The sequence below is a fragment of the Pristiophorus japonicus genome, unplaced genomic scaffold (genome assembly GCF_044704955.1).
Source record: "Pristiophorus japonicus isolate sPriJap1 unplaced genomic scaffold, sPriJap1.hap1 HAP1_SCAFFOLD_2131, whole genome shotgun sequence".
Taxonomy (NCBI): Eukaryota; Metazoa; Chordata; class Chondrichthyes; family Pristiophoridae; genus Pristiophorus; species Pristiophorus japonicus.
Genome location: NW_027251834.1, coordinates 6,570 through 34,355, shown reverse-complemented (window position 1 = coordinate 34,355; position 27,786 = coordinate 6,570). Strand labels below are relative to the sequence as shown.

The window sequence follows — 27,786 nt, the reverse complement described above, 5'->3', positions numbered from 1 at the left end:
TTTAGATTCCCTTTGCGCATCGATACCTTCGTGTGCGGTTCATACTGAAAAAAAAATTCAAGGTTGCTAATCTCAATCCTCTGAGCAAAAAATGTCTGAGGACGCCAGCAAGGATGTGGTGGCCAGCGAGGATGTGATGGCCAGCGAGGATGTGATGGCCAGCAAGGATGTGATGACCAGCAAGGATGTGGTGGCCAGCGAGGATGTGATGGCCAGCGAGGATGTGATGGCCAGCGAGGATGTGATGGCCAGCGAGGTTACGCTGGCTACAACTGTGAACTTACCGAAAGCTTCAATCCCACGCAAGCCTCTGCCTCCGAAAGCCAGGTCCAAGATCCACATGCATAGTAGTTTTTTTCGTCAGCGCATGTCGTGGATCAGTGTCGGTCGGACTTCCCAACCCAGGTTAAGCTTGACAGACCAACTACATATGGAACTAAGAGATTTGGCTGTGAGCATCAATTTCTTTCTGCTTTTGTTTTCTTCCCAAATGTAATGATTCCAACCGATACTGTGGGAGTGCTGCATTGTCGGAGAGGCAGTACTGTGGGAGCGCTGCACTGTTGGAGGGGCAGTCCTGAGGGAGTGCTCCACTGTCGGAGGAGCAGTACTGAGGGAGTGCTCCACTGTCGGAGGAGCAGTACTGAGAAAGAGCTGCACTGTCGGAGGGGCAGTCCTGAGGGAGCGCTGCACTGTCGGAGGGGCAGTACTGAGGGAGTGCTGCTCTGTCGGAGGGGCAGTACTGAGGGAGTGCTGCACTGTCGGAGGGGCAGTACTGAAGGAGTGCTGCACTGTCAGAGGGACAGACATGGACAAGTGCAATGGTGTAGTGTTGGGATCAGGAATGCTGTCATCCTGAGAGAGGACAGCGGGTTCCTGCTCCACTGAGCCAGTGCCACTGCCCCCGGGTGATATGTGTGTGCCCGAGCTCCGACCAGCAGAGCTGGTCTCCAGGCATCTTGGTTGACCCTTGCCACTAGACCAAGACCTCGCTCTGTCAAGCCAGTGTAGTGGCTGGTGTGCAACGGCTACTACACGTTAAAAAAATCCATGCACAGGCATCTTCCACCCTTCAATATGTAGTTCAGGACCTGGAATATTAGGTCCTTCAGTGAAACACCTGTGAACTCGCCCCTTTTTGGCTAGTATTTTGACTAACTCTGGTCTATGTATTTCTGTGCAAATTTCTCCCAACTGTAGGCCATCGAGATCATCATCGGAATGATTGAGATGTTGTTTGGTGTTCCACTTATTTTCGCAGAGAGCTATTCCTATCCGGCAATTATTGGAGCCCCATGGTTCACAGGAATTTGGGTTAGTGCATTCATTTAGAAATTAGAAATAAAACCTCATATAAAACAAAATGGATAATTTAAGGGAGGAAGCCGGGTTTACCTTTTAGTGTTAAGTACCGGACACCTCTGACCTACTAGAGCTCTTTAAAATGATTAATGGGGTTTGGTAGAGTAGACCTAAAGATGTTTCCAGTTGTAAGTGGATTCAGCACCGCGGAGTGTCTGATTAAGGTTAACGGGTCCTTGACGGCGCCCCTTCGCTTTAGGAGAGGGGTGCGCCAGGGATGCCCCATGTCCGGCCAGTTATATGCCATCTGCGTGGAGCCTTTCCTGCGCCTCCTGCGGAAGAGGTTGACGGGATTGGCTCTGCAAGGGCCGGGCGTGGAGGTCGTCCTCTCGGCTTACGCCGATGACGTGCTCCTCACGGTAGAGGATCCCGTTGACCTGCGGAGGATGCGTGAGTGCCAGGTGATTTACTCGGCCGCATCCTCCGCCAGGATCAACTGGGAGAAATGTTCCGGACCCCTGGTGGGTCAGTGGCAGGAGGACTCCCTGCCGGAGGAGCTCAGGCCTTTTGCCTGGAGCATGACCCATCTCCTCTATCTGGGAGTCTACCTTAGCCCCGACGAGGAAGCCTGGCCGGCGAACTGGCAAGAGCTGGAGGCCAAGGTCGCTGCTTGCCTAGAGCACTGGACAGGACTGCTCCGAGTGCTGTCCTATAGGGGTCGAGTGCTAGTCATAAACCAGCTGGTGGCCGCCATGCTGTGGTACCAGCTGGTCACTTTGACCCCTCCTCCTGCGTTTGTCGCCAAGATACAGAAGAAGCTGGTGGACTTCTTCTGGAACAACAGGAAGCACTGGGTCTCTGCCGCGGTCTTGAGGCTCCCGCTCGGGGAGGGCGGTCAGTCGTTGGTGTGCGTCAGCACCCAGCTCGCGACTTTCCGTCTTCAGACCCTGCAGAGATACCTTTACGTCGAGTCCCCTCCTAGGTGGCGTGCTCTGGCGACGTATTTCTTCCGCCAGCAGCACAGCCTCAACTACGACACGCAGCTCCTGTTTGTGAGCTTGGGGGGCGTCAGGATTGCCGTCCTTGGGCTGCCTATCTTTTACCAGGAACTCATCAGGGTCTGGAACAAAGTCTGCACCAAGCGCAGCTCTCCGCCGGCTGGAGGGGTGGCCGTCCTGCAGGAGCCGCTGCTCGGGAATCCGTACCTCCACGACCGAGGTTTTTTGTGGCGGTCGGACGAGAGGGCTGTGGCTGGTGAGGTGACCAGGGTCAGGGACCTGCTCGATGGCGGAGGAGCGGGCTGGATGGTGCCAGACACGCTGGCGCGGCGCCTAAATTCTGCCAACGTCCACAGCGTGGCCGATGCCATCGAGTTGCTAAAAACAGCTCTGGGCCCTGACTCCGTTAGGTGCATCGAGGAGGCTCAAGCACGTGGGGAGATCCCGTCCGAACTGACCCCCGTCCGGACGGAATTCCTCATCGGCGCCAAACCCCGGAACCTCCCTCGGGGGCCGGCGCCTCACAACTTGAGCCGCCTTGAGGAAATCCCCTCCGTGCCTTTCAGTTCTGCGCGGAGGGGTTTCCGGTACGGGCTGCTCCTGCACACCCTCAACTTTGCCATCCTCGCCTGCCGTCCGGACACGCCATGGCGTACATCTTGCCGTCCGGAGGAGGCGGGGTCCCCGATGGAGGGCACTCTACGCAGGGGTCCTCCCACTATTTATCGGGGACTTGACCTGGAGGGTGGTGCACGGAGCAGTGCCGTGCAACAAATTTTTAAGCCGGTTCATGGGCTCCCAGGCCGCCTGCAATTTCTGCGGTCTGGAGGAGTCCGTGTTCCACGTTTTTATCGAATATACAAGGTTGCAGCCCCTGTTCCGCTATTTAAAGGGGCTGCTCCTCAATTTCTGGCTGCACTTCAGTCCCACACTCCTGATCTTTGGACACCCTGTGCGGAGGGGAGCGGATCGGTCCGAGGGCCTCCTTGTAGGACTGCTCCTGGGCACGGCCAAGGGTGCCATCAGCCGGTCCAGGCAGCGGGCGGTCGAGGGGGTCGTTTAGCCCGACTGCCTGCCTCTCTTCCGTGCTTACATCCGCACCAGGGTGTCCTTGGAGATGGAGCACGCGGTGTCCACCGGTACGCTCGCGGCCTTCCGCGAGAGGTGGGCACCGGAGGGACTGGAATGCATCGTTACCCCCGGCAACCAAATTTTAATTTAATTTTATATGTTTTAAAGTTTAATTTGTTTTAATTGCCGGTTTTAGTGTCCTGCTCCCCTTTTATAGGGGGCACTTGTAAAATATATCATTTTAATGCCCAAGAAAACCACAAAAAAAAAATTTAAGAAGAGGACAGTTAAAAGTGTCTGGAGTGTCCCCCAGATCGGGGGGCACTTGATCTAATGTTTATTTTGTCCCCCCCCACCCAAAAGAGTTGTAAGTGGATTCAAAAACTAGGGGGCTGTCAATATAGGATAATGACTAATAAATCCAATAGGGAATTCAGGATGAATTTCTTCGCCATAGAGCGGTGAGATTGTGGAATTCCCTACCACAGGGAGTGATTGAGGCGTCTTAAGGGATGCTGGATAAGCCGATGAGGGAGAAAGGAATAGAAGGTTATGCTGACAGGGTGAGCTGAAGATTAGTGGGAGGAGGCTCGTGTGGAGCATAAATACCGGCAGGGACCAGTTAGGCCAAATGGCCTGTTTGTGTCGTAGACTCGATGTAAGTCTTCTCTCAGAGGGTTGTAAATCTGTGGACTTCTCTCCCAGAGAGCTATGGAGGCTGGGTCATTGAATATATTTAAGGTGGCGATAGACAGATTTTTGAGCGATTAAGGGAGTAAAAGGTTATGGGGAGTGGGCAGGGAAGTGGAGCTGAGCCCATGATCAGATCAGCCATGATCTTATTGAATGGTGGAGCAGGCTCGAGGGGCCACATGGCCTACTCCTGTTCCTATTTCTTATTTTCTTAAGGCAATGAATCTTCCTCGCAGGAGATAATTTTTATTACTCATTTTAGATCCGTTCCTATGGTCTGCCACCCTCTAGATTAGATCAATTATCTCTCTATGGAGTGTCACATAACAAATACTTGTGTCTTTTTTGCAGTACATTATATCGGGATCCGTGTTATTTCATTTAATATATTCCAGAGCTATCATACAAGTAAGTATTTAATGTAACGTGAGCATGGTCTCGTTTAAATGGATTGTAGAGGCTTTGTCTGCTTATATCATCCTTTATAGACATCCTCCAGCACTGTCAAGATTCCATAGCCCAACTACACAGTACTGAATGGAAACATGGCGTTGTACCTTGCTACCAAAATAGGGGTCGGTGAATACATCCAGCTTCCAGGTGTCAGCCTTGGCTCAGTGGGCAGCACTCTTGCCTCTCAGTCAGAATGTTGTGGGTTCAAGTTCCACTCCAGAGACTTGAGCACAAAATCTACACTAACACTCCCAGTACAGTACTGAGAGAGCGCTGCACTGTCGGAGGGGCTGTACTGAGGGAGTGCTGCACTGTCGGAAGGGACAGTACTGAGGGAGTGCTGCATTGTTGGAGGGGGCAGTATGAGGGAGTGCTGCACTGTCGGAGTGGCAGTACTGAGGGAGTGCTGCACTGTCGGAAGGGCAGTACTGGGGGAGCGCTGCACTGTCGGAGGGGCAGTACTGAGGGAGCGCTGCACTGTCGGAGGGGCAGTACTGAGGGAGCGCTACACGGTCGGAGGGGCAGTACTGAGGGAGTGCTGCACTGTCGGAGTGGCAGTACTGAGGAAGTGCTGCACTGTCGGAGGAGCCGTACAGAGGCAGAGCTGCACTGTCGGAGGGGCAGTACTGAGGGAGTGCTGCACTGTCGGAGGGGCAGTACTGAGGGAGCGCTACACTGTCGGAGGAGCCGTACAGAGGCAGAGCTGCACTGTCGGAGGGGCAGTACTGAGGGAGTGCTGCACTGTTGGAGGGGCAGTACTGAGGGAGTGCTGCATTGTCGGAGGGGCGGTACTGAGGGAGCGCTACACTGTCGGAGGGGCAGTACTGAGGGAGTGCTGCACTGACGGAGGGGCAGTACTGAGGGAGTGCTGCACTGTCGGAGGGGCAGTACTAAGGGAGCACTACACTGTCGGAGGAGCCGTACAGAGGCAGAGCTGCACTGTCGGAGGGGCAGTACTGAAGTGTGCTGCACTGTCGGAGGTGTCGCCTTTTGATTAAACCTCATCTGCCCTCTCACGTGGCCATAAAAGATCCCACAGCCACTATTCCGAAGAACAGCAGCAGGGTTATCCCTGGTGTCCTGGCCAATATTTATTCCTCATCTAACATCACTTAAATAAAAAAAATTATCTGGTCATCATCGCATTGCTGTTTGTGGGAGCTTGCTGCATTTCCTACACTACAACAGTAAGCACACTTCAATTGTACCGAATTGGCTGTAATGCGCTTTGGGAGATCCTGAGGTTGTAAAAGGCACTATATGAATGCAAGTCTGTTTTTCTTTCTTTCGGATGTCTTCCAACCAGGAGGTAAGGGAGAGGTTTCAAAGTTCAGTGTGTTGAAAGTAAGCCCCTCCTCCCCTCACTGAAAGTGAACAATGTAAAGTTGTCTCCACAGCGTTGGTTTGGTTACGCGAGAGTAGACAAGATGTGAGCAGTGAAGAAAGGATATCATCGAAAATAGGAGCAGTAGTAGGCCATTCGGCCCTTCGAGCCTGCACTGCCATTCAATATGATCATGGCTGATCCTCTATCTCAACACCATATTCCCGCTTTTTCGCCTTACCCCTTGATGTCTTTTGTTTTTAGAAATATCTCTATCTCCCTCTTAAATATATTCAGTGACTTGACCTCCACAGCCTTCTGTGGTAGAGAATTCCACAGGTTCACCACCCATTTCTCCTGATCTCGGTCCTAAATTTCCTACCCCTATCCAGAGACTGTGACCCCTTGTTCTAGACTTCCCAGCCAGGGGAAATATCCTCCCCGTATTCAGTCTATCCAACCCAGTCAGAATTTTATACATTTCAATGAGATCTCCTCTCATTCTTCTAAACTCTAGTGAATACAGGCCTAGTTGACCCAACCTCTCCTCAAATGACAGTCCTGCCATCCCAGGAATCAGTCTGGTGAACCTTCGCTGCACTCCCTCTGTAAAGTCCTGACCCTGCAGTACAGACTTACACGAGGCACATGCTGAAGTCAAGGTCACTCTGGACCTGCACCTTTATTTCACAGTTCTCGAGTGCCACACTTGCCTGAGACCTGCCTTTACATAACTGTGTGGAACAGGTATGCAGTGTCTCCTGCAAGTGCACCCCTGGTGGTAAAGTATGCTTGTGGTTCCAGGTCATATCTAGTTACAGTCATGTATAGCATGGTAAGATACAGTTATATACAGTAGTGTGAGAAACATGACATCACCCCCCCCCCCCCCCTCCCAAGGTCTTAATGTCTTTATAGATTCAGTCTCTCAGGTGGTCTACGCTCTCGCGTGGAGCATCTTAGTTGTGGTTCAGTTGTTTGCCTTGGTGCCTGTTTTTCTTTCGGTGTGATTGCTGGTATCTCGCCTGGGCTGTCTGTTTCATTCAGTATGATTGCAGGTATCTCGCTTGGGTTGTCTGTTGAGACTGCCCTTTCTTCAGGTTGTTCCCTCTGTCTGTCCACCAGGTGTGGTGTGAGTTCCACATTGTAGTCTGCCTCTGGTTCTGCAGTGTTGTTGGTGAATCTACTTTTTACTTGGTCTACATGCCTCCGGCAGGTTTGTCCATTGTCCATTTGTACAACCAGTAGCCTGTTTCCTTCCTTGCCTGTTACTGTCCCTGCAAGCCATTTGGGACCCCTGCCATAGTTTAGCACAAACACTTTGTCCCCTATCTCATTCCAACTCCCCCTTGAATTTCGGTCATGGTACTCAGTCAGCTTACGGCACTTTGCCTCAACGATTTCGTGCATGTCTGGGAGGATTAATGAGAGCCTAGTCTTTAAAGTCCGTTTTATCAATAGTTGCGCGGGGGGGGATCCCAGTCAGTGAGTGCGGACGAGATCTGTATGCCAGCAGCAGTCGCGACAGGCGGCTCTGCAGCATGGGACCTTGGATTTTTAGCATGCCTTGTTTAATGATTTGCACTGCTCTCTCCGCCTGGCCATTGGAGGCCGGCTTGAACAGTGCCGTCTTAACGTGATTTATGCCGTGGTCAACTATAAAATCTTGAAATTCTGCACTGACCAATATTTCAGGAATGCCGTGCGTTGTAAACATGGTTCTAAGGCTCTCCACAGTGGTGGAGGTGGTGCTCGAGTTTAAAATGGTGCACTCGATCCACTTTGAAAATGCATCGACGACTACGAGGAACATTTTGCCCATGAATGGGCCCGCTTAGTCTACATGCACCCGCGACCACGGTTTGGTGGGCCAGAGCCAGGGGCTTAGGGGGGCCTCCCTGGGGGCATTACTGAGTTGGGCACAAATGGTGCACCGCAGGATGCAGAGCTCCAAGTCCGCGTCAATGCCAGGCCACCAGACATGGGACCTGGCTATGGCCTTCATGAGAACGATCCCTGGGTGCTCGCGGTGGAGCTCCCTGACAAACGCCTCTCTGCCTCACAAGGGCATAACTACTCGGCTGCCCCACATCAGGCAGTCTGCCTGTAGTGATAGTTCATGCATGCGCCTATGGAAAGGTTTGATCTCCTCGGGGCAGGCATCGCGAGCCTCTGCCCAGTCACCAGTTAAAACACATCTTTTAACTAAGGTGGGGTCGCTGGTCGTCCAGGCCCTGATTTGGCGAGCCGTCATGGGCGAACCTGTGGATTCAAAGGCATTGATTGCCATGACCATCTCACAGTCCTGTTCGTCGGACCCCTCCGTGGTCGCCAGGGGTAGCCTGCTAAGCGCGTCGGCACAGTTGTCTGTGCCTAGTCTGTGCCTTATTGTGTAGTCGTAAGACGCCAGCATGAGTGCCCACCGCTGAATGCGCGCCGAGGCGTTGGCATTTATTGCCTTGCACTTGGATAGCAGGGACGTGAGGGGTTTGTGGTCAGTTTCTAACCAGAACTTGGCCCCGAAAAGGTATTGGTGCATCTTTTTGACACCGTACACGAACGCGAGCGCCTCCTTCTCAACCATACCGTACCCGCGCTCCGCCCGCGAAAGTGACCTGGAGGCATAAGCAATGGGTTGTAATTTACCCGCATCATTGACATGCTGTAAAACGCACCCGACCCAGTACGCTGACGCATCACATGTAAGAGCTAGCTTTTTACCTGGGTCAAAAAAGGCTAAAACACTGTTGGAACATAGAAGGTTGCGTGCCTTATTGAAGGCGCGTTCCTGGGCGTCCCCCCAAAACCAATTGCACCCCTTTCTGAGTAGCACGTGGAGAGGCTCCAGCAGCGTGCTTAAGTTCTTCATAAAGCTCCCAAAGTAATTGAGTAGCCCGAGAAAGGCGTGCAGTTCAGAGATATTTCGGGGCCTGGGTGCCAGACTAATTGCTTCGGTTTTGGATTCTGTTGGGCAGATTCCATCAGCGGACATTGATCGTGTTGACCCGCTGTACCTCGGTGTCCCGATCACTGTCCCCACCATCTTCTGGTCCGCTTTCTGACTCTTCCGATTTGTATACAACATGCTGCGGTGCAGAGGGACCTGGGGGTCCTTGTGCTTGAAGCTCTTTTAGGTAAACCCAAAAAGTTAGTTTGCAGGTGCAGCATGTAATCAGGAAGGCGAATGGAATGTTGGACTTCATTGCGAGAGGGATGGAGTACAAAAGCAGGGAGATCCTGCTGCAACTGTATAGGGTATTGGTCAGGCCGCACCTGGAGTACTGCGTGCAGTTTTGGTCACCCTTCTTAAGGAAGGATATACTGGCTTTGGAGTGGGTACAGAGACGATTCACTAGGCTGATTCCGGAGATGAGGAGGTTACCTTATGATGATAGATTGAGTAGATTGGGTCTTTACTCGTTGGAGTTCAGAAGGATGAGGGGTGATCTTATAGAAACATTTAAAATCATGAAAGGGATGGACAGGATAGAGGCAGAGAGGTTGTTTCCACTGGTCGGGGAGACTAGAACTAGGGGGCACAGCCTCAAAATACGGGGGAGCCAATTTAAAACCGAGTTAAGAAGGAATTTCTTCTCCCAGAGGGTTTTGAATCTGTGGAATTCTCTGTCCAAGGAAGTAGTTGAGGCTAGCTCATTGAATGTATTCAAGTCGCAGATAGATAGATTTTTAACCAATAAGGGAATTAAGGGTTACGGGGAGAGGGTGGGTAAGTGGAGCTGAGTCCACGGCCAGATCAGCCATGATCTTATTGAATGGCGGAGCAGGCTCGCGGGGCTAGAAGGCCTACTCCTGTTCCTAATTCTTATGTTCTTATGTAATGGCAGGCTGAACGGACATTCACGCCATCACAGTGGACAATGTGGCCCGGGATGGGGCCATTGACACCCACTAATAGGGTACTCAAGAGCAGTGAAAGGGACAGTCAGCGCGGAATGCCGAGCCATAGTCCCTTTCTTCCCAACAATGGAAACTTTAGCTCCTGTTGGAGGTGTGGGGGAAAACACTCAGCCAGATCCTGCAGATTTCAACAGTTTGCCTGCAGGAACTGCAACCTCAGTGGCCATTTAGCTCGAATGTGCAGGAAGTCTGCAACCAGACTAATATGAGGCGGATGGATCAGAAGAAGGTTCTTTGAGGCTGGATGACTTTTGGGGCAAATCGATGGACGCCGAGGTTCAGCGGGTCCATGTGGCGAATATTCACAGTTCATGCACCAAAACACCACCAATGATGATGAGGGTTTTATTAAACGGTATCCCAGTACACATGGAGTTGGACACTGGGGCCAGCCAGTCACTCATGGGCATTCAGCAATTTGAGAAGCTATGGCCACTTAAAGCTAGTAGACCCAAATTAGCACGTATTGAGACACAATTACGGGCTTACACTAAAGAAATCATTCCGGTGCTCGGCAGTGCAATGTTGGCTGTCACACTACAAGATCAATACCCGCTCCTGAGAGCGGAGGACCTCTTATCCACGCTGGCAGGCGGCAAGCTGTTCACCAAGTTGGACCTCACTTCAGCCTATATGACCCAGGAACTGGCCGACGAATCTAAACTACTGACCACCATCACCACGCACAAAGGACTGTTCGTTTATAACGGGTTCCCGTTTGGCATTCGATCAGCGGCCGCGATTTTTCAACAAAACATGGAAAGCCTGCTTAAATCCATTCCTGGAACGATCGTATTCCAGGACGACATCCTCATCACGGGTCGAGACACCGAGGAACACCTCCACAACCTGGAGGAGGTGCTACGCCGACTGGACCGGGTAGGCCTGCAACTCAAGAAGTCGAAATGTGTGCTCTTAGCTCCCGAGATTGAGTTTCTGGGCAGGAGGGTTGCTGCAGATGGGATTCGGCCTACCGAATCCAAAACAGAGGCGATTCGACGAGCACCCAGGCCCTGCAACACATCGGAGTTGCGTTCATTCCTGGGACTGTTTAACTATTTCGGGAAATTTCTGACGAACTTGAGCACGTTGTTGGAGCTGCTACACGTGCTCCTGCGTAAGGGTTGCGATTGGTTTTGGGGGGACTGTCAGGAACGGGCTTTTGATCAGGCGCGAAACCTACTTTGTTCAAACAAGTTGTTGACCCTGTACGACCCCTGTAAAACATTGGTTCTGACATGTGATGCATCGTCCTATGGGGTTGGGTGCGTGTTGTAGCAGGGCAATGCTGAGGGTCAACTACAACCTGTGGCTTATGCCTCCAGGTCGCGCTCTCAAGCAGAACGGGGATATGGGATGGTCGAGAAGGAAGCGCTTGCATGTGTCTATGGTGTAAAAAAAAATGCATCAGTACCTCTTTGGTAGGAAGTTTCAATTAGAGACGGACCACAAGCCATTAACATCCCTGTTGTCAGACAGCAAGGCTATCAATGCGAACGCATCAGCTTGCATACAGCAATGGGCTCTCACACTGGCTGCTGATGACTACTCCATCCGGCCCGGCACTGAAAATTGCGCTGACACGCTCAGCAGGCTTCCACTGGCCACCACTGGGGGCAGCGGAGCAAAGTGCCGAGATGGTCATGGCTGTCGATGCCTTTGACAGCGCAGGCTCCCCCATCACAGCCCGCCAGATCAAAATCTGGACAAGCAGAGATCCCCTCCTATCCCTGATTAAGAAATGTGTCCTGACTGAGGATTGGGCGCCCGCACACGGAGCATTCCCTGAGGAGGTCAGACCGTTCCACAGATAGATGGATGAGCTCTCCATCCAAGCCGACTGCCTACTATGGGGCAGCCGGGTAGTTATGCCTCAGAAGGGCAGGGAGGCATTCATCAGGGAACTCCACAGCGAGCACCCAGGCATTGTGTTGATGAAGGCCATTGCCCGGTCACACGTTTGGGAATTGATTCAGACCTGGAACACTGTGTGCCCAGCTGGGTAATGCCCCCAGGGAGGCCCTGCTCAGCCCGTGGCCCTGGCCCACCAGGCCATGGTCACGCATTCATGGGAAAGATGTTCCTTATTGTGGTAGATGCGTACTCGAAATGGATTGAATGCATCATTCTGAATTCATGCACGTCATCCACCACCGTGGAAAGCCTACGTGCGATCTTTGCAATCCATGGCTTGCCGGACATCCTGGTTAGTGATAATGGCCCATGTTTCACAAGCTACAAATTCCAAGACTTTATGTCGGGCAATGGCATCAACCACGTCAGGACTGCGCCGTTCAAGCCGGCCTCCAATGGCCAGGCAGAACGTACAGTCCAAATCATTAAGCAAGGTATGCTCAGGATTCAAGGACCAACCCTACAATGCAGCCTGTTGCGGCTCCTGCTGGCCTATAGATCCCGACCACACTCACTCACGGGGGTCCCGCCCGCAGAGCTACTAATGAAACGGACACTCAAAACTCGGTTGTCCCTCATTCACCCAGTCCTGACCGACATAGTTGAGGGCAAGCGTAAGACACAAAACGAGTACCATGACCGTAATTCGAGGGGGAGATGTATAGAAATAAATGATGCTGTATTCGTCCTCAATCACGCCATGGGGCCCAAATGGCTTGAGGGCACTGTAATTGACAAAGAGGGGATTAGAATCATCGTGGTAAACTCAACAATGGTCAGATATGCCGTAAGCATCTGGACCAAGTAAAAAAAGGTTCAGCATCGACAGGGAGGAACCTGAAGAATACCATGAGATGGAGCTCTCACAACACCGTCAGTGAACAAGCAACAAGAGCAATCAGAAGAATGCACAGTCCCTGTGGTCAGCCCGGACAGGCCGGAATCACCACAGGCGACAGACACTCACGTCAGTGTCCAACAACCGGAGCCCCAACTGCGGCGCTCCACGAGGGAGCGTAGACCGCCTGAAAGACTAAACCTATGATCCCAATAAGACTTTGGGCGGGGAGGTGATGTCATGTATGTAACCACCATGTAACACCACTGTATTACTGTATACATTCAACCTAGATGCACACCTTGACCATAAGGGGTGAACTTGTGGGAGACACTCCTTACCTGATCACACAGGTATAAAAAGGGAGGTCCCATGCAGGGTCATCACTTCTGGAGTCCTGTAATAAAGAGTTAAGGTCACAGTGTGGCCTTGTCCCCAGAATGTTTCTCGTGTGGTTTCATACTGTAGAGTAAGGACCTTACAGCCTTCATAGCTAGGGATTTTGAGTATTGAGTATAGGAGCAGGGAGGTCTTACTGCAGTTGTACAGGGCCTTGGTGAGGCCTCACCTGGAATATTGTGTTCAGTTTTGGTCTCCTAATCTGAGGAAGGACATTAAGAATTAGGAACAGGAGTCGGCCATCTAGCCCCTCGAGCCTGCTCCGCCACTCAACAAGATCATAGCTGATCTGGCCGTGGACTCAGCTCCACTTACCCGCCCGCTTCCCATAACCCTTAATTCCCTTATTGGTTAAAAATCTATCTATCTGTGACTTGAATACATTCAATGAGCTAGCCTCAACTGCTTCCCTGGGCAGAGAATTCCACAGATTCACAACCCTCTGGGAGAAGAAATTCCTTCTCAACTCGGTTTTAAATTGGCTCCCCCGTATTTTGAGGCTGTGCCCCCTAGTTCTAGTCTCCCCGACCAGTGGAAACAACCTCTCTGCCTCTATCCTGTCCATCCCTTTCATTATTTTAAATGTTTCTATAAGATCACCCCTCATGCTTCTGAACTCCAACGAGTAAAGACCCAGTCTACTCAATCTATCATCATAAGGTAATCCCCTCATCTCCGGAATCAGCCTAGTGAATCGTCTCTGTACCCCCTCCAAAGCCAGTATATCCTTAAGTAAGGTGACCAAAAGTGCACGCAGTACTCCAGGTGCGGCCTCACCAATACCCTGTACAGTTGCAGCAGGACCTCCCTGCTTTTGTACTCCATCCCTCTCGCAATGAAGGCCAACATTCCATTCGCCTTCCTGATTACCTGCTGCACCTGCAAACTAACTTTTTGGGATTCATGCACAAGGACCCCCAGGTCCCTCTGCACCGCAGCATGTTGTAATTTCTCCCCATTCAAATAAATGACCTCATAATTTCCAACATTGTATTCCATCTGCCAAACCTTAGCCCATTCGCTTAACCTATCTAAATCTCTTTGCAGCCTCTCTGTGTCCTCTACACAACCCGCTTTCCCACTAATTCTTGCTATTGAGGGAGTGCAGCAAAGGTTCACCAGACTAATTCCTGGGATGGCTGGACTGACATATGAGGAGAGACTGGATCGACTGGGCCTGTATTCACTGGAGTTTAGAAGGATGAGAGGGGATCTTATAGAAACATATAAAATTCTGACGGGACTGGACAGGTTAGATGCAGGAAGTATGTTCCAGATGTTGGGGAAGTCCAGAACCAGGGGACACAGTTTAAGGATAAGGGGTAAGCCATTTAGGACTGAAATGAGGAGAAACTTCTTCACTCAGAGAGTTGTGAACCTGTGGAATTCCCTGCCGCAGAGAGTTGTTGATGCCAGTTCATTGGATATATTCAAGAGGGAGTTAGATATGGCCCTTACTGCTGAAGGGATCAAGGGGTATGGAGAGAAAGCAGGAAAGGGGTACTGAGGTGAATGATCAGCCATGCGCTTATTGAATGGTGGTGCAGGCTCGACGGGCCGAATGTCCTACTCCTGCACCTATTTTCGATGTTTGTTTTCAATGACTGGTGTACAAGGACACCCAAGTCCCTCTCTATATCGACACTTCCCAAGCCATCACCATTTAAATAATATTTTGTCCTGATGTTTTTCCTACCAAAGTGGATAACTTTACATTTATCCACATTATACTGCATCTGCCATGTGTTTGCCCATTCATTTAAACTATCTAAATCGCCTTGCAACGTCTTTGCATCCTCCTCACAACTCAGTCCCACCTAGTTTTGTGTCGTCAGCAAACTTGGAAATATTACATTTGGTTCCCTCATCCAAATCATTTATATATATTGTGAATAGCTGGGGTCCAAGCACTGATCCCTGTGGTACCCCACTAGTCACTGTCTGCCACCCCAAAAAAGATCTGTTTATTCCTACTCTCTGTTTCCTATCAGTTAACCAATTTTCAATCCATGCCAATACATTACCCCCAATCCTATGTGCTTTAATTTTGCACATAACCTCTTATGTGGGACTTTATCAAAGGCCTTCTGAAAATCCAAATACACTACATACACTGGTTCTCCCTTATCTATTCTATCAGTTCCATCCTCAAAAAACTCCAGTAGGTTTGTCAGACATGATTTTCCTTTAATAAATATCTCTCTCACTCTCTCTCTCTCTCTCTCTTCCTCCCCGCTCCCCCCAGGCTCCATATCTTCACGGTCTGCCATCTTCCATGTTGTGCAGGAATGGGCCCAGTCCATCGGGAGTGAAAAGGGGCACAAGAGATGATGTCCCATTAAAGTTGTTGATTAGGGGTTCGTGGCGCACCTTTAAACAGGATGTGTTGCTACTAAATTTGCTCTATATGCCACTCAATCCTTGCCTCTGGAGTTTAGATGAATGAGGGGCCGTACTGAGGCAGTGCAGCACTGTCGGAGGGGCTGTACTGAGGGAGCGCTGCACTGTTGGAGGGGCAGTACTGAGGGAGCGCTGCACTGTCGGAGGGGCAGTACTGAGGCAGTGCAGCACTGTCGGAGGGGCTGTACTGGGAGCGCTGCACTGTTGGAGGGGCAGTACTGAGGGAGCGCTGCACTGTCGGAGGGGCAGTACTGAGGGAGCGCTGCACTGTCGGAGGGGCAGTACTGAAGGAGCGCCGCACTGTCAGAGGGACAGTATTGAGGGAGCGCTGCACTGTCGGAGGGGCAGTACTGAAGGAGCGCCGCACTGTCAGAGGGACAGTATTGAGGGAGCGCTGCACTGTCGGAGGGGCAGTACTGAGGGAGTGCAGCACTGTCGGAGGAGCAGTACTGAGGGAGTGCAGCACTGTCAGAGGGGCAGTACTGAGGGAGCGCTGCACTGTCGGAGGGCAGTACTGAGGCAGCGCTGCACTGTCGGAGGGGCAGTACTGAGGGAGCACTGCACTGTTGGAGGGGCAGTACTGAGGCAGTGCTGCACTATCAGAGGGACAGTGCTGAGGGAGTGCTACACTGTTGGAGGGGCAGTACTGAGGGAGTGCTGTACTCTCGGTGGGGCAGTACTGAGGGAGCGCTGCACTGTCGTAGGGGCAGTACTGAGGGAGTGCTGCTCTGTCAGTGGGGCAGTACTGAGGGAGTGCTGCTCTGTCGGTGGGGCAGTACTGAGGCAGCGCTCTGCTTGTTGAATCCTATAAAATTCTTGAAGGGCTTGACGGTAAATATTGGGGTGATGTTTCCCCTGACAGGGGAATCGAGAACTAGGAGTCGCAGTCTCAGTGATCATTCAGGGGCCGGCCATTTAGGACTAAGATGAGGAGAAATTTAAGAACAAAAATGTCCTTTCTCCTTCAGGATGGATTGTACAATATTGGCGTCCTGTTTGCTGAGTAATCCTTGTGCTGTTTTCAGAGATGGATCTTATTTGTCCTGCACGTGCTCAGTGTGCTTTTTTCAGCAGTGGGCTGTGTGGTGTTTAATCTCTCGCTCTTTGTCCTGCCAACAACTCCGTTCAACTTTTTTGTGGTAAGTTCTTCCTGTATTGGTGCAGGTTTGATAGTCTTAACAGTGGCAAACATTTAAAGAAATATTCTGAAACTCTCAATGAATATCGAGTCCATTGAGAAATAAAAAATCCGGAGGAAAAATGATCCAGCCGTGGCTAACTAAAAAAGTTAAGGATAGTATTAGATTAAAAAAAGAGGCTTATAATGTTGCGAAGAATCGTCGTAAGAATGACGATTGGGAGAGCTTCAGAAACTGGCAAAGGATAACCAAAAAATTTATAGAGGGAGAAAATAGAGCTTCTACAAGTATGTAAAAAGGAAGAGAGTAGCAAAAGTAAGCATTGGTCCCTTAGAGGCTGAGACAGGTGAAATTATAATGGGGAATAAGGAAGTGGCAGAGACTTTAAACAAATATTTTGTCTTACAGTAGAAGACACAAAAAGCATAGCAAAAATAATGAGGAACTAAGGGGCTGATAAGAGTGAGGAACTTACAATAATTAATGTCAGTAGAGAAAAGGTACGTGAGAAGCTAATGGGACTAAAAGCTGCCAAATCCCCTGAACCTGATGGCCGACATCCTATGGTTCTAACAGAGGTGGCTGCGGAGATACTGGATCCATTTTCCAAAATTCCCTAGATTCTGAAACGATCCTAGCAGATTGGAAGGTACCAAATGTAACGCCACTATTCAAGAAAGGAGCGAGGGAGAAAACAGGGAACGGCAGGCCAGTTAGCCTGACATCAGTCACCTGGAAAATGCTGGAATCCGTTATTAAGGAAGTGGTAACAAGGCACTTAGAAAATCATAACGTGATTAGGCAAAGTCAACATGGTTTTATGAAAGGGAAATGGTGTTTGACAAATGTATTGTTCTGCAAGATAAGGGCTCATGGGGATGGGGGTAGTATATTGGCACAGATAGAGGATTGGTCGAAGGACCAGAAAACAGAGAGTAGGGATAAACGGCTCATTCTCAGGTTGGCAGGTTGTACCTAGTGGAGTTGCGCAGGGATCAGTGCTGGGGCCTGAGCTATTTACAATCTATATTAATGATACAGGGACTGAGTGTAATGTATCCAAGTTTGCTGATGATACAAAGCTAGGTGGGACAGCAAGCTGTGAGGAGGACACGGATCCTGCAAAGGGCTATAGACAGGTTAAGGGACTGGGCAATAAGATGACCGATGGAGTATAATGTGGGAAAACATGAGGTTATTCACTTTAAACTAAAGTAAAATGGGGGGTGGTTAGATGAGAGTAAATGTAGATATTTAAAGAGAAAGCTCAATGTAATAGAGCAGTGTAATAATTTGGGTAAAAATAAGCAGAGTGTGACAGGAAGGGGCAGTGAGTTTAATGGTAGCAGTGCAGCAGAGAATAAGGTCAAGCAGGGAATAATAAAAAAATTTAATTAAAGGCTTTTTATCTGAATGCATGGAGCATTCGGAACAAGATAGACGAGCTAAAGGCACAAATAGAGATAAATGGGTTTGAGCTAATAGGCATTACAGAGACGTGGCTGCAAAGTGACCAAGGTTGGGAACTAAATGTTCCAGGGTACTCGATGTTTCGTAAAGATAGGCAGAAAAGGAGGGGTTTAGCCCTGATAAAGAATGACATAAGGACAGTAGAGAGAAAGGATCTGGGCTCGGAAGATCAGGAAGCAGAATCAGTATGGGTGGAGATAAGGAATAATAAGGGGCAGAAAACACTGGTGGGAGTAGTATATAGGTCCTTTAACAGTAGCTATACCATTGGACAGAATATTAAATGGTGAGAAACTTTTAAATGTTGGTGTTCAGAGAGATTTGGGTGTCCTTGTGCAAGAAGCACAGAAAGCTAGCATGCAGGTACAGCAAGCAATAAGGAGGGCAAATGGCATGTTGTCCTTTATTGCAAGGGGGTTGGAGTATAAGAGTAAGGAAGTCTTGCTACAATTGTACAGGGCCTTGGTGGGACCCCACCTGGAGTTTGTGCACAGTTTTGGTCTGCTTATCTAAGGAAGGATATATCTGCCTTAGAGGCGGTACAACGAAGGTTCAATAGATTGATTCCTCGGATGAGAGCGTTGTCCTATGAGGAGAGCTTGAGTAGATTGGGCCTATACTCTCTGGAGTTTAGAAGAATGAGAGGTGCTCTCATTGAAACATATAAGATTCTGAGGGGGATTTACAGGGTAGATGCTGAGAGGTTGTTTCCCCTGGCTGGATAGTCAGGGGCATAATCTCAGGATAAGGGGTTGGCCATTTAGGAATGAGATGAAGAATGTCTTCAGCCAAATGATTGTGAATCTCTGGAATTCTCGACTCCTGAGGGCTGTGGATGCTCAGTTGTTGAGTACATTCAAGAGAGAGATCGAGAGAATTTTGGATTCCTAAGAGAATCGAGGGATATGCGGATAGGGCGTGAAGTGGAGTTGAATTTGAAGATCAGCCATGATCTTATTGAATGGTGGAGCAGGCTCGAGGGGCTGTATAGCCGACTCCAGCTCCTAATTCTTATGTTTCTTATGAAGCAAAATTCGGTCAGGCAGAGTCAGCATGGATTTATGAAGGGGAAGTCATGTTTGACAAATGTGCTGGAATTCTTTGAGGATGTAACGAACAGGGTGGATAAAGGGGAACCAGTGGATGTGGTGTAATTTGGACTTCCAGAAGGCATTTGACAAGGTGCCACATAAAAGGTTACTGCACAAGATAAAAGTTCTCGGGGTTGGTGGTAATATATTAGCATGGATAGAGGATTGGCTAACTGACAGAAAACAGAGAGTCGGGATAAATGGTTCATTCTCTGGTTGGCAACCAGTAACTAGTGGGGTGCTGCAGGTATCAGTGCTGGGACCCCAACTATTTACAATCTATATTCATGACTTGGAAGAAGGGACCGAGTGTAACCGTAGCCAGGTTTGCTGATGATAAAAAGTTGGGAGGGAAAAAAAGCAATGTGTGAGGAGGACACAAAGAATCTGTAAAAGGACATAGCCAGGCTAAATGAGTGGGCAAAGATTTGGCAGATGGAGTATAATGTTGGAAAGTGTGAGGTCGTGCACTTTGGCAGAAAAAAATCAAAGAACAAGTTATTATTTAAATGGAGAAAGATTGCAAAGTGCTGCAGTGCAGCGGGACTTGGGGGTACTTGTGCATGAAACACAAAAGGTTAGTATGCAGGTACAGCAAGTGATCAGGAAGGCCAATGGAATCTTGGCCTTTATTGCAAAGGGGATGGAGTTTAAAAGCAGGGAAGTCTTGCTACAGTTGTACAGGGTATTGGTGAGGCCACACCTGGAATACTGCGTGCAGTTTTGGTTTCCATATTTACGAAAGGATATACTTGCTTTGGAGACAGTTCAGAGAATGTTCACTCGGTTGATTCCGGAGATGAGGGGGTTGACTTATGAGTCGGGGGTTGAATAGGTTGGGTCTCTATTCATTGGAGTTCAGAAGAATGCGAGGTGATCTTATCGAAACGTATAAGATTATGAGGGGGCTTGACAAGGTGGATGCAGAGAGGATGTTTCCACTGATGGGGGAGACTAGAACTAGAGGGCATGATCTTAGAATAAGGGGCCGCCCATTTAAAACAGAGATGAGGAGACATTTCTTCTCTCAGAGGGTTGTAAATCTGTGGAATTCGCTGCCTCAGAGAGCTGTGGAAGCTGGGACATTGAATAAATTTAAGACAGAAATAGAGAGTTTCTTAAACGGTAAGGGGAAAAGGGTTTATGGGGAACGGGCGGGGAAGTGGAGCAGAGTCCACAATCAGATCAGCCATGATCTTATTGAATGGTGGAGCAGGCTCGAGGGGCTGTATGGCCTGCTCCTGTTCCTATTTCTTATGTTCTTGTTGATCTTCACTGTTAGAACACAACACCTTTTATTTATATAGCACCTTTAACGTAGTTAGGACACGGACAGCTGAGTTTTGGATCACCTCTAGTTTACGTAGGGTAGAATGTGGGAGGCCATCAGGAGTGCATTAGAGTATTGGTGTGTGTGTGTTTGGAAGAAAAGCTTTAATTTGGTAAGACTATCGATCCAGTGAAGATTAAAATACTGACAATGCTACAAAGTTTGATAGATTTACCCTGGACGATGTGCATTGAACCTCTGTGGCCAGGTGTGTTAAGCAAAGCAAAGTTCCACTGTGCCTGGAGTAGAAGCTGAACAATGCCATCTCTTGTCCACGCAGGCAGCACCACTGATCATGTCGATATTCCTGATGATCTTTTCTGCGTTGGAGCTCATCATAGCATCTTTAATTTGTTACTTATACATAATGCTCTTACGGTCATAGAAATGGTAAGAACACAAAAGTGGCACCGCAATTTAGGGAGGATGTGAAGGCCTTGGAGAAGGTGCAGAGGGAGATTGCCCAGAATGGTACCGGGGATGTGGGACCTCAGTTACATGGAGAGACTGGAGAAGCTGGGATTGTTCTCCTTAGAGCAGAGAAGGTTAAGGGGAGATTGACCAGAATGGTACCGGTGATGTGGGACTTCAGTTACATGGGGAGACTGGAGAAGCTGGGGTTGTTCTCCTTAGAGCAGAGAAGGTTAAGGGGAGATTGCCCAGAATGGTACCAGGGATGTGGGACCTCAGTTACATGGAGAGACTGGAGAAGCTGGGATTGTTCTCCTTAGAGCAGAGAAGGTTAAGGGGAGATTGACCAGAATGGTACCGGTGATGTGGGACTTCAGTTACATGGAGAGACTGGAGAAGCTGGGGTTGTTCTCCTTAGAGCAGAGAAGGTTAAGGGGAGATTGACCAGAATGGTACCAGGGATGTGGGACTTCAGTTACATGGAGAGACTGGAGAAGCTGGGATTGTTCTCCTTAGAGCAGAGAAGGTTAAGGGGAGATTGACCAGAATGGTACCGGTGATGTGGGACCTCAGTTACATGGGGAGACTGGAGAAGCTCCTTAGAGCAGAGAAGGTTAAGGGGAGATTGACCAGAATGGTACCAGGGATGTGGGATCTCAGTTACATGGAGAGACTGGAGAAGCTGGGATTGTTCTCCTTAGAGCAGAGAAGGTTAAGGGGAGATTGACCAGAATGGTACCAGGGATGTGGGACTTCAGTTACATGGGGAGACTGGAGAAGCTGGGGTTGTTCTCCTTAGAGCAGAGAAGGTTAAGGGGAGATTGCCCAGAATGGTACCAGGGATGTGGGACCTCAGTTACATGGAGAGACTGGAGAAGCTGGGATTGTTCTCCTTAGAGCAGAGAAGGTTAAGGGGAGATTGACCAGAATGGTACCGGTGATGTGGGACTTCAGTTACATGGAGAGACTGGAGAAGCTGGGATTGTTCTCCTTAGAGCAGAGAAGGTTAAGGGGAGATTGACCAGAATGGTACCAGGGATGTGGGACTTCAGTTACATGGAGAGACTGGAGAAGCTGGGGTTGTTCTCCTTAGAGCAGAGAAGGTTAAGGGGAGATTGACCAGAATGGTACCAGGGATGTGGGACTTCAGTTACATGGAGAGACTGGAGAAGCTGGGATTGTTCTCCTTAGAGCAGAGAAGGTTAAGGGGAGATTGACCCAGAATGGTACCAGGGATGTGGGACCTCAGTTACATGGAGAGACTGGAGAAGCTGGGGTTGTTCTCCTTGGAGCAGAGAAGGTTAAGGGGAGATTGACCAGAATGGTACCGGGGATGTGGGACTTCAGTTACATGGAGAGACTGGAGAAGCTGGGGTTGTTCTCCTTGGAGCAGAGAAGGTTAAGGGGAGATTTGATCGAGGTGTTTAGAATCATGAAGGGTTTTGACAGAGTAAATAAAGAGAAACAGTTTCCTGTGGCAGGAGAAAGATTTGCATTTATATAGCGCCTTTCATGACCACCGGATGCCTCAAAGCACTTGACAGCCAATGAAGTACTTTTGGAGTGCAGTCACTGTTGTAATGTGGGAAACGCAGCAGCTAATTTGCGCACAGAAAGCTCCCACACACAGCAATGTGATAATGACTAGATAATTTTTTTTGTTATGTTGATTGAGGGATAAATATTGGCCCCAGGACAAGGGGGATAATTCCCCTGCTCTTCTTCGAAATAGTGCTGTGGGACCTTTTACGTCCACTTGAGAGGGCAAACGGGGCCTCGGTTTAATGCCTCAACCGAAAGACGGCACCTTGGTAATCAGAGGTCAAGATTTAAGATAATCGGCAAAAGAACCAGAGGCGACATGAGGAAAGAGTTTTTTACACAGCGAGTTGTTGTGATCTGGAACGCACTGCCTGAAAGGGCGATGGAAGCAGATTCAGTCATAGCTTTGAAAAGGCAATTGGATAAACATGTAAAGGGGACAGATTCACAGGGCTATGGGGAAAGAGTAATGGAGTGGGATTAATTGGCGAGCTCTATTAAAGAGCCAGCACAGACAAGATGGGCTGAATGGCCTGTTTCTGTGATTCTGTGGTGTACCTGCCCACAGAGCAGGAGCAAAACAAACCAGGCTCTTGATATTGCTGCAAGAGACGCATACGTGGATATCCTGCTGTTAATTCAGACATTATACTGTGCGGGAGGTAAAGGCTAACGAGCATGCCCCTCTCCAATACATCTCAGCCCCACCATCTGTCCCCCCTCTCCTCCCCCCCCACCCCCGCAACAATGCACCAGCTTGATAATTGGACCCATTTAAGAACGTAAGAAATAGGAGTCGGCCATTTGGCCCCTCGAGTCTGCTCCGCCATTCAATAAGATCATGGCTGATTTGATCTTGGCCTCAACTCCACTTCCCCGCCCTCTACCCATAACCCTCGACTCCCTTATCTTTCAAAAATCCGTCTATCTCCACCTTAAATATATTCAATGACCCAGCCTCCACAGCTCTCTGGGGCAGAGAATTCCAAAGATTCACGACCTTCTGAGAGAAGAAATTCCTCCTCATCTCAGTTTTAAATGGGCAACCCCTTATTCTGAAACTATGCCCCCTAGCTCTAGATTCCCCACGAGGGGAAATATCCTCTCTGCATCTACCTTGTTGAGCCCCCTCGTAATCTTATATGTTTCAGTAAGATCGCCTCTCATTCTTCTAAACTCCAATGAGTATAGGCCCAACCTTTCTTCACAATACTACCCTTCATCTCGGTATCAACCGCGTGAACCTTCTCTGAACAGCCTCCAATGCAAGTATATCCCTCCTTAAATACGGAGACCAAAACTACACAGTACTCCAGGCGTGACCTCACCAATACCCTGTACAGTTGTAGCAGGATTTCTCTGCTTTTATACTCCATCCCCCTTGCAATAAAGGCCAACATTCCATTTGCTTTCCTAATTACTTGCATGCTAACTTTTTGTGTTTCATGCACAAGGACCCCCAGATCCCGCTGTACCGCAACATTCTGTAATCTCTCCCCATTTAAGTAATAAGTTGCTTTTTTATTTTTCCATCAAAGTGGATAACCTCACATTTTCCCACATTATACTCCATCATGCCAAATGTTTGCCCACTCACCCACCCCTTTAGAGATTCTTTGCGTCCTCCTCACAACTTGCTTTCCCACCTATCTTTGTATCATCAGCAAATTTAGCTACATTACACTCAGTCCCTTCATCCAAGTCATTAAAATAGATTGTAAATAGATGCCGCTATTTGCGGCTGAACCCTTCACCTCAGGTGACCCCTTTGCTCCAGTCGGCTTCCGTAACTCCCCTTCGCAACCTGGTGTTAAACAAGAAGAATTACGAGGGAGAAGCCTCGTGGTTCTGGAGCTGGCTGCCTTCGTGTCGGTGGCAGTGCAACAGTGACTGACAGCGTTCAGTGTCATAGTCAGTCCCTGTTTGCAGTGCCAGCGCACAGAAACGGAACAGAGTGTGTGTGTCAGTCCCCACCCCCCGCCCGCCCCCACCCCCCCCACCGCTCCCTCTGCCCACACCTGCCTTCCTTCCACCCCAGAATTGGAGGCAGGAACGTTTAGCCGCCTAAAGGAGGGAGAGAGAAAACGGGTAATTATAGACAGGTTAGCCTGACATCGGTAGTGAGGAAAATGGTGGAATCGATTATTAAAGATGTAATAGCAGCGCATTTGGAAAGCAGTGACAGGATCGGTCCAAGTCAGCATGGATTTATGAAGGGGAAATCATGCTTGACAAACCTTCTAGAATTTCTTGAGGATGTAACTAGTAGAGTGGATAAGGGAGAACCAATGGATGTGGTGCATTTTCACTTTCAAAGGGCTTTTGATAAGGTCCCACACAAGAGATTAGTGTGCAAAATTAAAGCACATGGTATTGGGGGTAATGTATTGATGTAGATAGAGAACTGGTTGGCAGACAGGAAGTAAAGAGTGGTAATAAACAGGTCCTTTTCAGAATGGCAGGCAGTGATGAGTGGGGTACCGCAAGGTTCAGTGCTGGGACCCCAGCTATTTACAATATACATTATTGATTTAGACGAAGGAATTGAATGTAATATCTCCAAGTTTGCAAATGACACTAAGCTGGGTGGCAATGTGAGCTGTGAGGAAAATGCTAAGAGGCTGCAGGGTGATTTGGACTGGTTAGGTGAGTGGGCAAATGCATGGCAGATGCAGTATAATGTGGATAAATGTGAGGTTATCCACTTTGGTGGCAAAAACAGGAAGGCAGATTATTATCTGAATGGTGACAAATTAGTAAAAGGGGAGGTACAACGAGACCTGGCTGTCATGGTACATCAATCATTGAAAGTAGGCATGTACAGCAGGCGATGAAGGAGGTAAATGGCATGTTGGCCTTCATAGCAAAAGGGCTTGAATATAGGAGCAGGGAGGTCTTACTGCAGTTGTACAGGGTCTTGGTGAGGCCACACCTGGAATATTGTGTTCAGTTTTGGTCTCCTAATCTGAGGAAGGACATTCTTGCTATTGAGGGAGTGCAGCGAAGGTTCACCAGACTGATTCCCGGGATGGCAGGACTGACATGTGAAGAAAGACTGGATTGACTAGGCTTATATTTACTGGAATATAGAAGAATGAGAGGGGACCTCATGGAAACATATAAAATTCTGACGGGACTGGACAGGTTAGATGTAGGAAGAATGTTCCCGATGTTGGGGAAGTCCAGAACCAGGGGTCACAGTCTAAGGATAAGGGGTAAGCCATTTAGGACCAAGATGAGGAGAAACATCTTCACTCAGAGAATTGTGAACCTGTGGAATTCTCTACCACAGAAAGTTGTTGAGTCCAATTCGTTAGATATATTCAAAAGGGAGTTAGATATGGCCCTTACAGCAAAAGGGATCAAGGGGTATGGAGAGAAAGCAGGAATGGGGTACTGAAGTGCATGATCAGCCATGATCTTATTGAATGGTGGTGCAGGTTTGAAGGGCCGAATGGCCTACTGCTGCACCTATTTTCTATGTTTCTATGCTTCTATGTTTCAGCCCTACTGTGTACAATTCCCTCTCTAAACCCCTCCACTTCTCTCTATCTCTCTCCCTTTAAAGATCCTTCGCACAACTCACTTTTCAATCAAGCATTCTGCCTCTCCTCCCCTAGACTCGGTGTCCATACGCCGCACTCCTCTCTGTTTTAAAGTGCCTTGGTACTTCCTTTGGACATTAAAGCTGCTTTCTCTGCGTGCTGTAGACTGCCTCCCGTGCATAAGACAGTGTCCCAGCCCGCCAAGGCTTCAGCTCTTGCCCTCAGTGTGTGTTGAGCCTGCTGGGTGGCAGGAGTGAGCGGGGGCTACAATCGGGTCTCGCCAGTCCCCGGGCAAACTGGACGCTGGCTGAGCGCATCGGTGAGCCAAGTCTGGAGGCTCGCCTTCCAATTGTGGGCAGCAGAGAATGACTGCACACACCGTGGAATGGTGTCCCAGCCAGGATTCAGGAGAAGGGGGAGATTGGGCAGGAGGACTGCATAAATCATTTGTATTTTCAATGCTTCCAGAGAAGGAGAGCTTCGAAGATCAGACCTGGAGAAGCCATTTAACGCACACGCAACGGAACCTGATGCAGAAGAAAGCAGCACCACTTGATGATTTGAGCTGGGTCTCTCTGCAAGACCCTCCTACCTGGCAGTTTACCTATAGCAGCAGACCGAGACCCCTTCGGCCAGAGTTAGCGGGAATCACTTTGAGCAGAGCCTGTTGAATGGGTGAGAGACACAGGCTCGGGGCTGGCAGCACTCGGTCAGTAAGCCCATCAGCGACCCCCAGAAGGCAAGGACGTTCGCTGTTTCCAAACTCTACGTCGTAGAGAAAATAATGAACCCCACTCACACAAATGCAGACTGTTTCTTGAGAATTGACAACGCTTTCCTTTTTGTGAATAACATTGTTTTAATTGAATTAAAGCGCTTTACAGCCAATGAAGTGCTTTTTGAAGTGTAGTCACTGTTGTAATGTAGGAAATGCAGCAGCCAATTTGTGCACAGCGAGCTCCCACAAACAGCAATGTGATGATGACCAGATAATCTGTTTGAGTGATGTTGATTTGAGGGATAAATATTGACCCAGGACACGGGAAAACTCCTTTGCTCGCCTTTGAAATAGTGCCTGTGGGATCTTTACCATCCACTTGAGAGAGCAGATGGGGTCTTGGTTTATCATCACATCCGAAAGACGACACCTCTGACAATGCAGCGCTCCCTCAGCACTGCACTGGAGTGTCGGCCTAGATTTTTGTACTCAAGTCTCTGGAGTGGGACTTGAACCCATAACCTTCTGACTCAGAGGCGAGTGCGCTGATCAATAATGGAACACAAGGATAGAGAGGTAGAACTTTCAAATGGCGGACTAAATTATGACTCTGGAACAATTAATCCGCCCACACTTCACCTATAGACATCACCAGGAGATTGACTAATCAATCCCAAATTTTGGAAATTTTATCGCACAGGATTACAATCTTGTCATTTGTTTCTTTGTCAAAAGTTTTAATTCACCTTCCCGAATTAAATGAAAGAACAAACATTGTTTCGGCAACCAACACCAGGAATGCAGCCTCCTGACCAAAAGAAATTTCAGAAAATCCAGCGTAACATCACGGTCTCCTTTATAGATATTTAAAAAAACAGGACACACCAACCGATTCTCATTGATATGATGCAAGAGGGCTGTGTGCAGGAATAGTCCCTCCTGTACAAGGACACCCGGGCTCCACTTGTTCCCTCAACCCTCCTGACTCCACAGTAACCTTCACCATCCCTCCATGTGGCCTCCAGTATCCAATAAATATCCCCTGTCTGGAGATTGGGGCACCACACTTTAGGCAGGATGTGAAGGCCTGGGAGAGGGTGCAGAGGGAGATTGACCAGAATGGTACCGGGGATGTGGGACTTCAGTTACATGGGGAGACTGGAGAAGCTGGGATTGTTCTCCTTCGAGCAGAGAAGGTTAAGGGGAGATTGACCAGAATGGTACCGGGGA

At 49.1% G+C, this 27,786-nt stretch overlaps 1 protein-coding gene across 5 annotated transcripts; it reads left to right on the top strand.

Annotated features, from left to right (window-relative positions):
• LOC139245168 (membrane-spanning 4-domains subfamily A member 8-like) lies at nucleotides 1-26,730 on the top strand. 5 transcript variants are annotated; one of them, XM_070871122.1, is made up of 6 exons: nucleotides 1-451; nucleotides 1,201-1,314; nucleotides 4,416-4,472; nucleotides 16,336-16,449; nucleotides 20,621-20,730; nucleotides 26,307-26,730. In XM_070871122.1, the coding sequence occupies exons 1-5, from the start codon at nucleotides 92-94 to the stop codon at nucleotides 20,723-20,725; spliced, it is 750 nt and encodes a 249-aa protein (XP_070727223.1). In that variant the 5' UTR covers nucleotides 1-91; the 3' UTR covers nucleotides 20,726-20,730; nucleotides 26,307-26,730. The 5 variants fall into 5 exon arrangements, with proteins under 5 accessions (XP_070727223.1, XP_070727224.1, XP_070727225.1 ...); XM_070871123.1 differs by lacking the exon at nucleotides 4,416-4,472; XM_070871124.1 differs by lacking the exon at nucleotides 20,621-20,730.
• The last annotated feature ends 1,056 nt before the right edge of the window (nucleotides 26,731-27,786 follow it).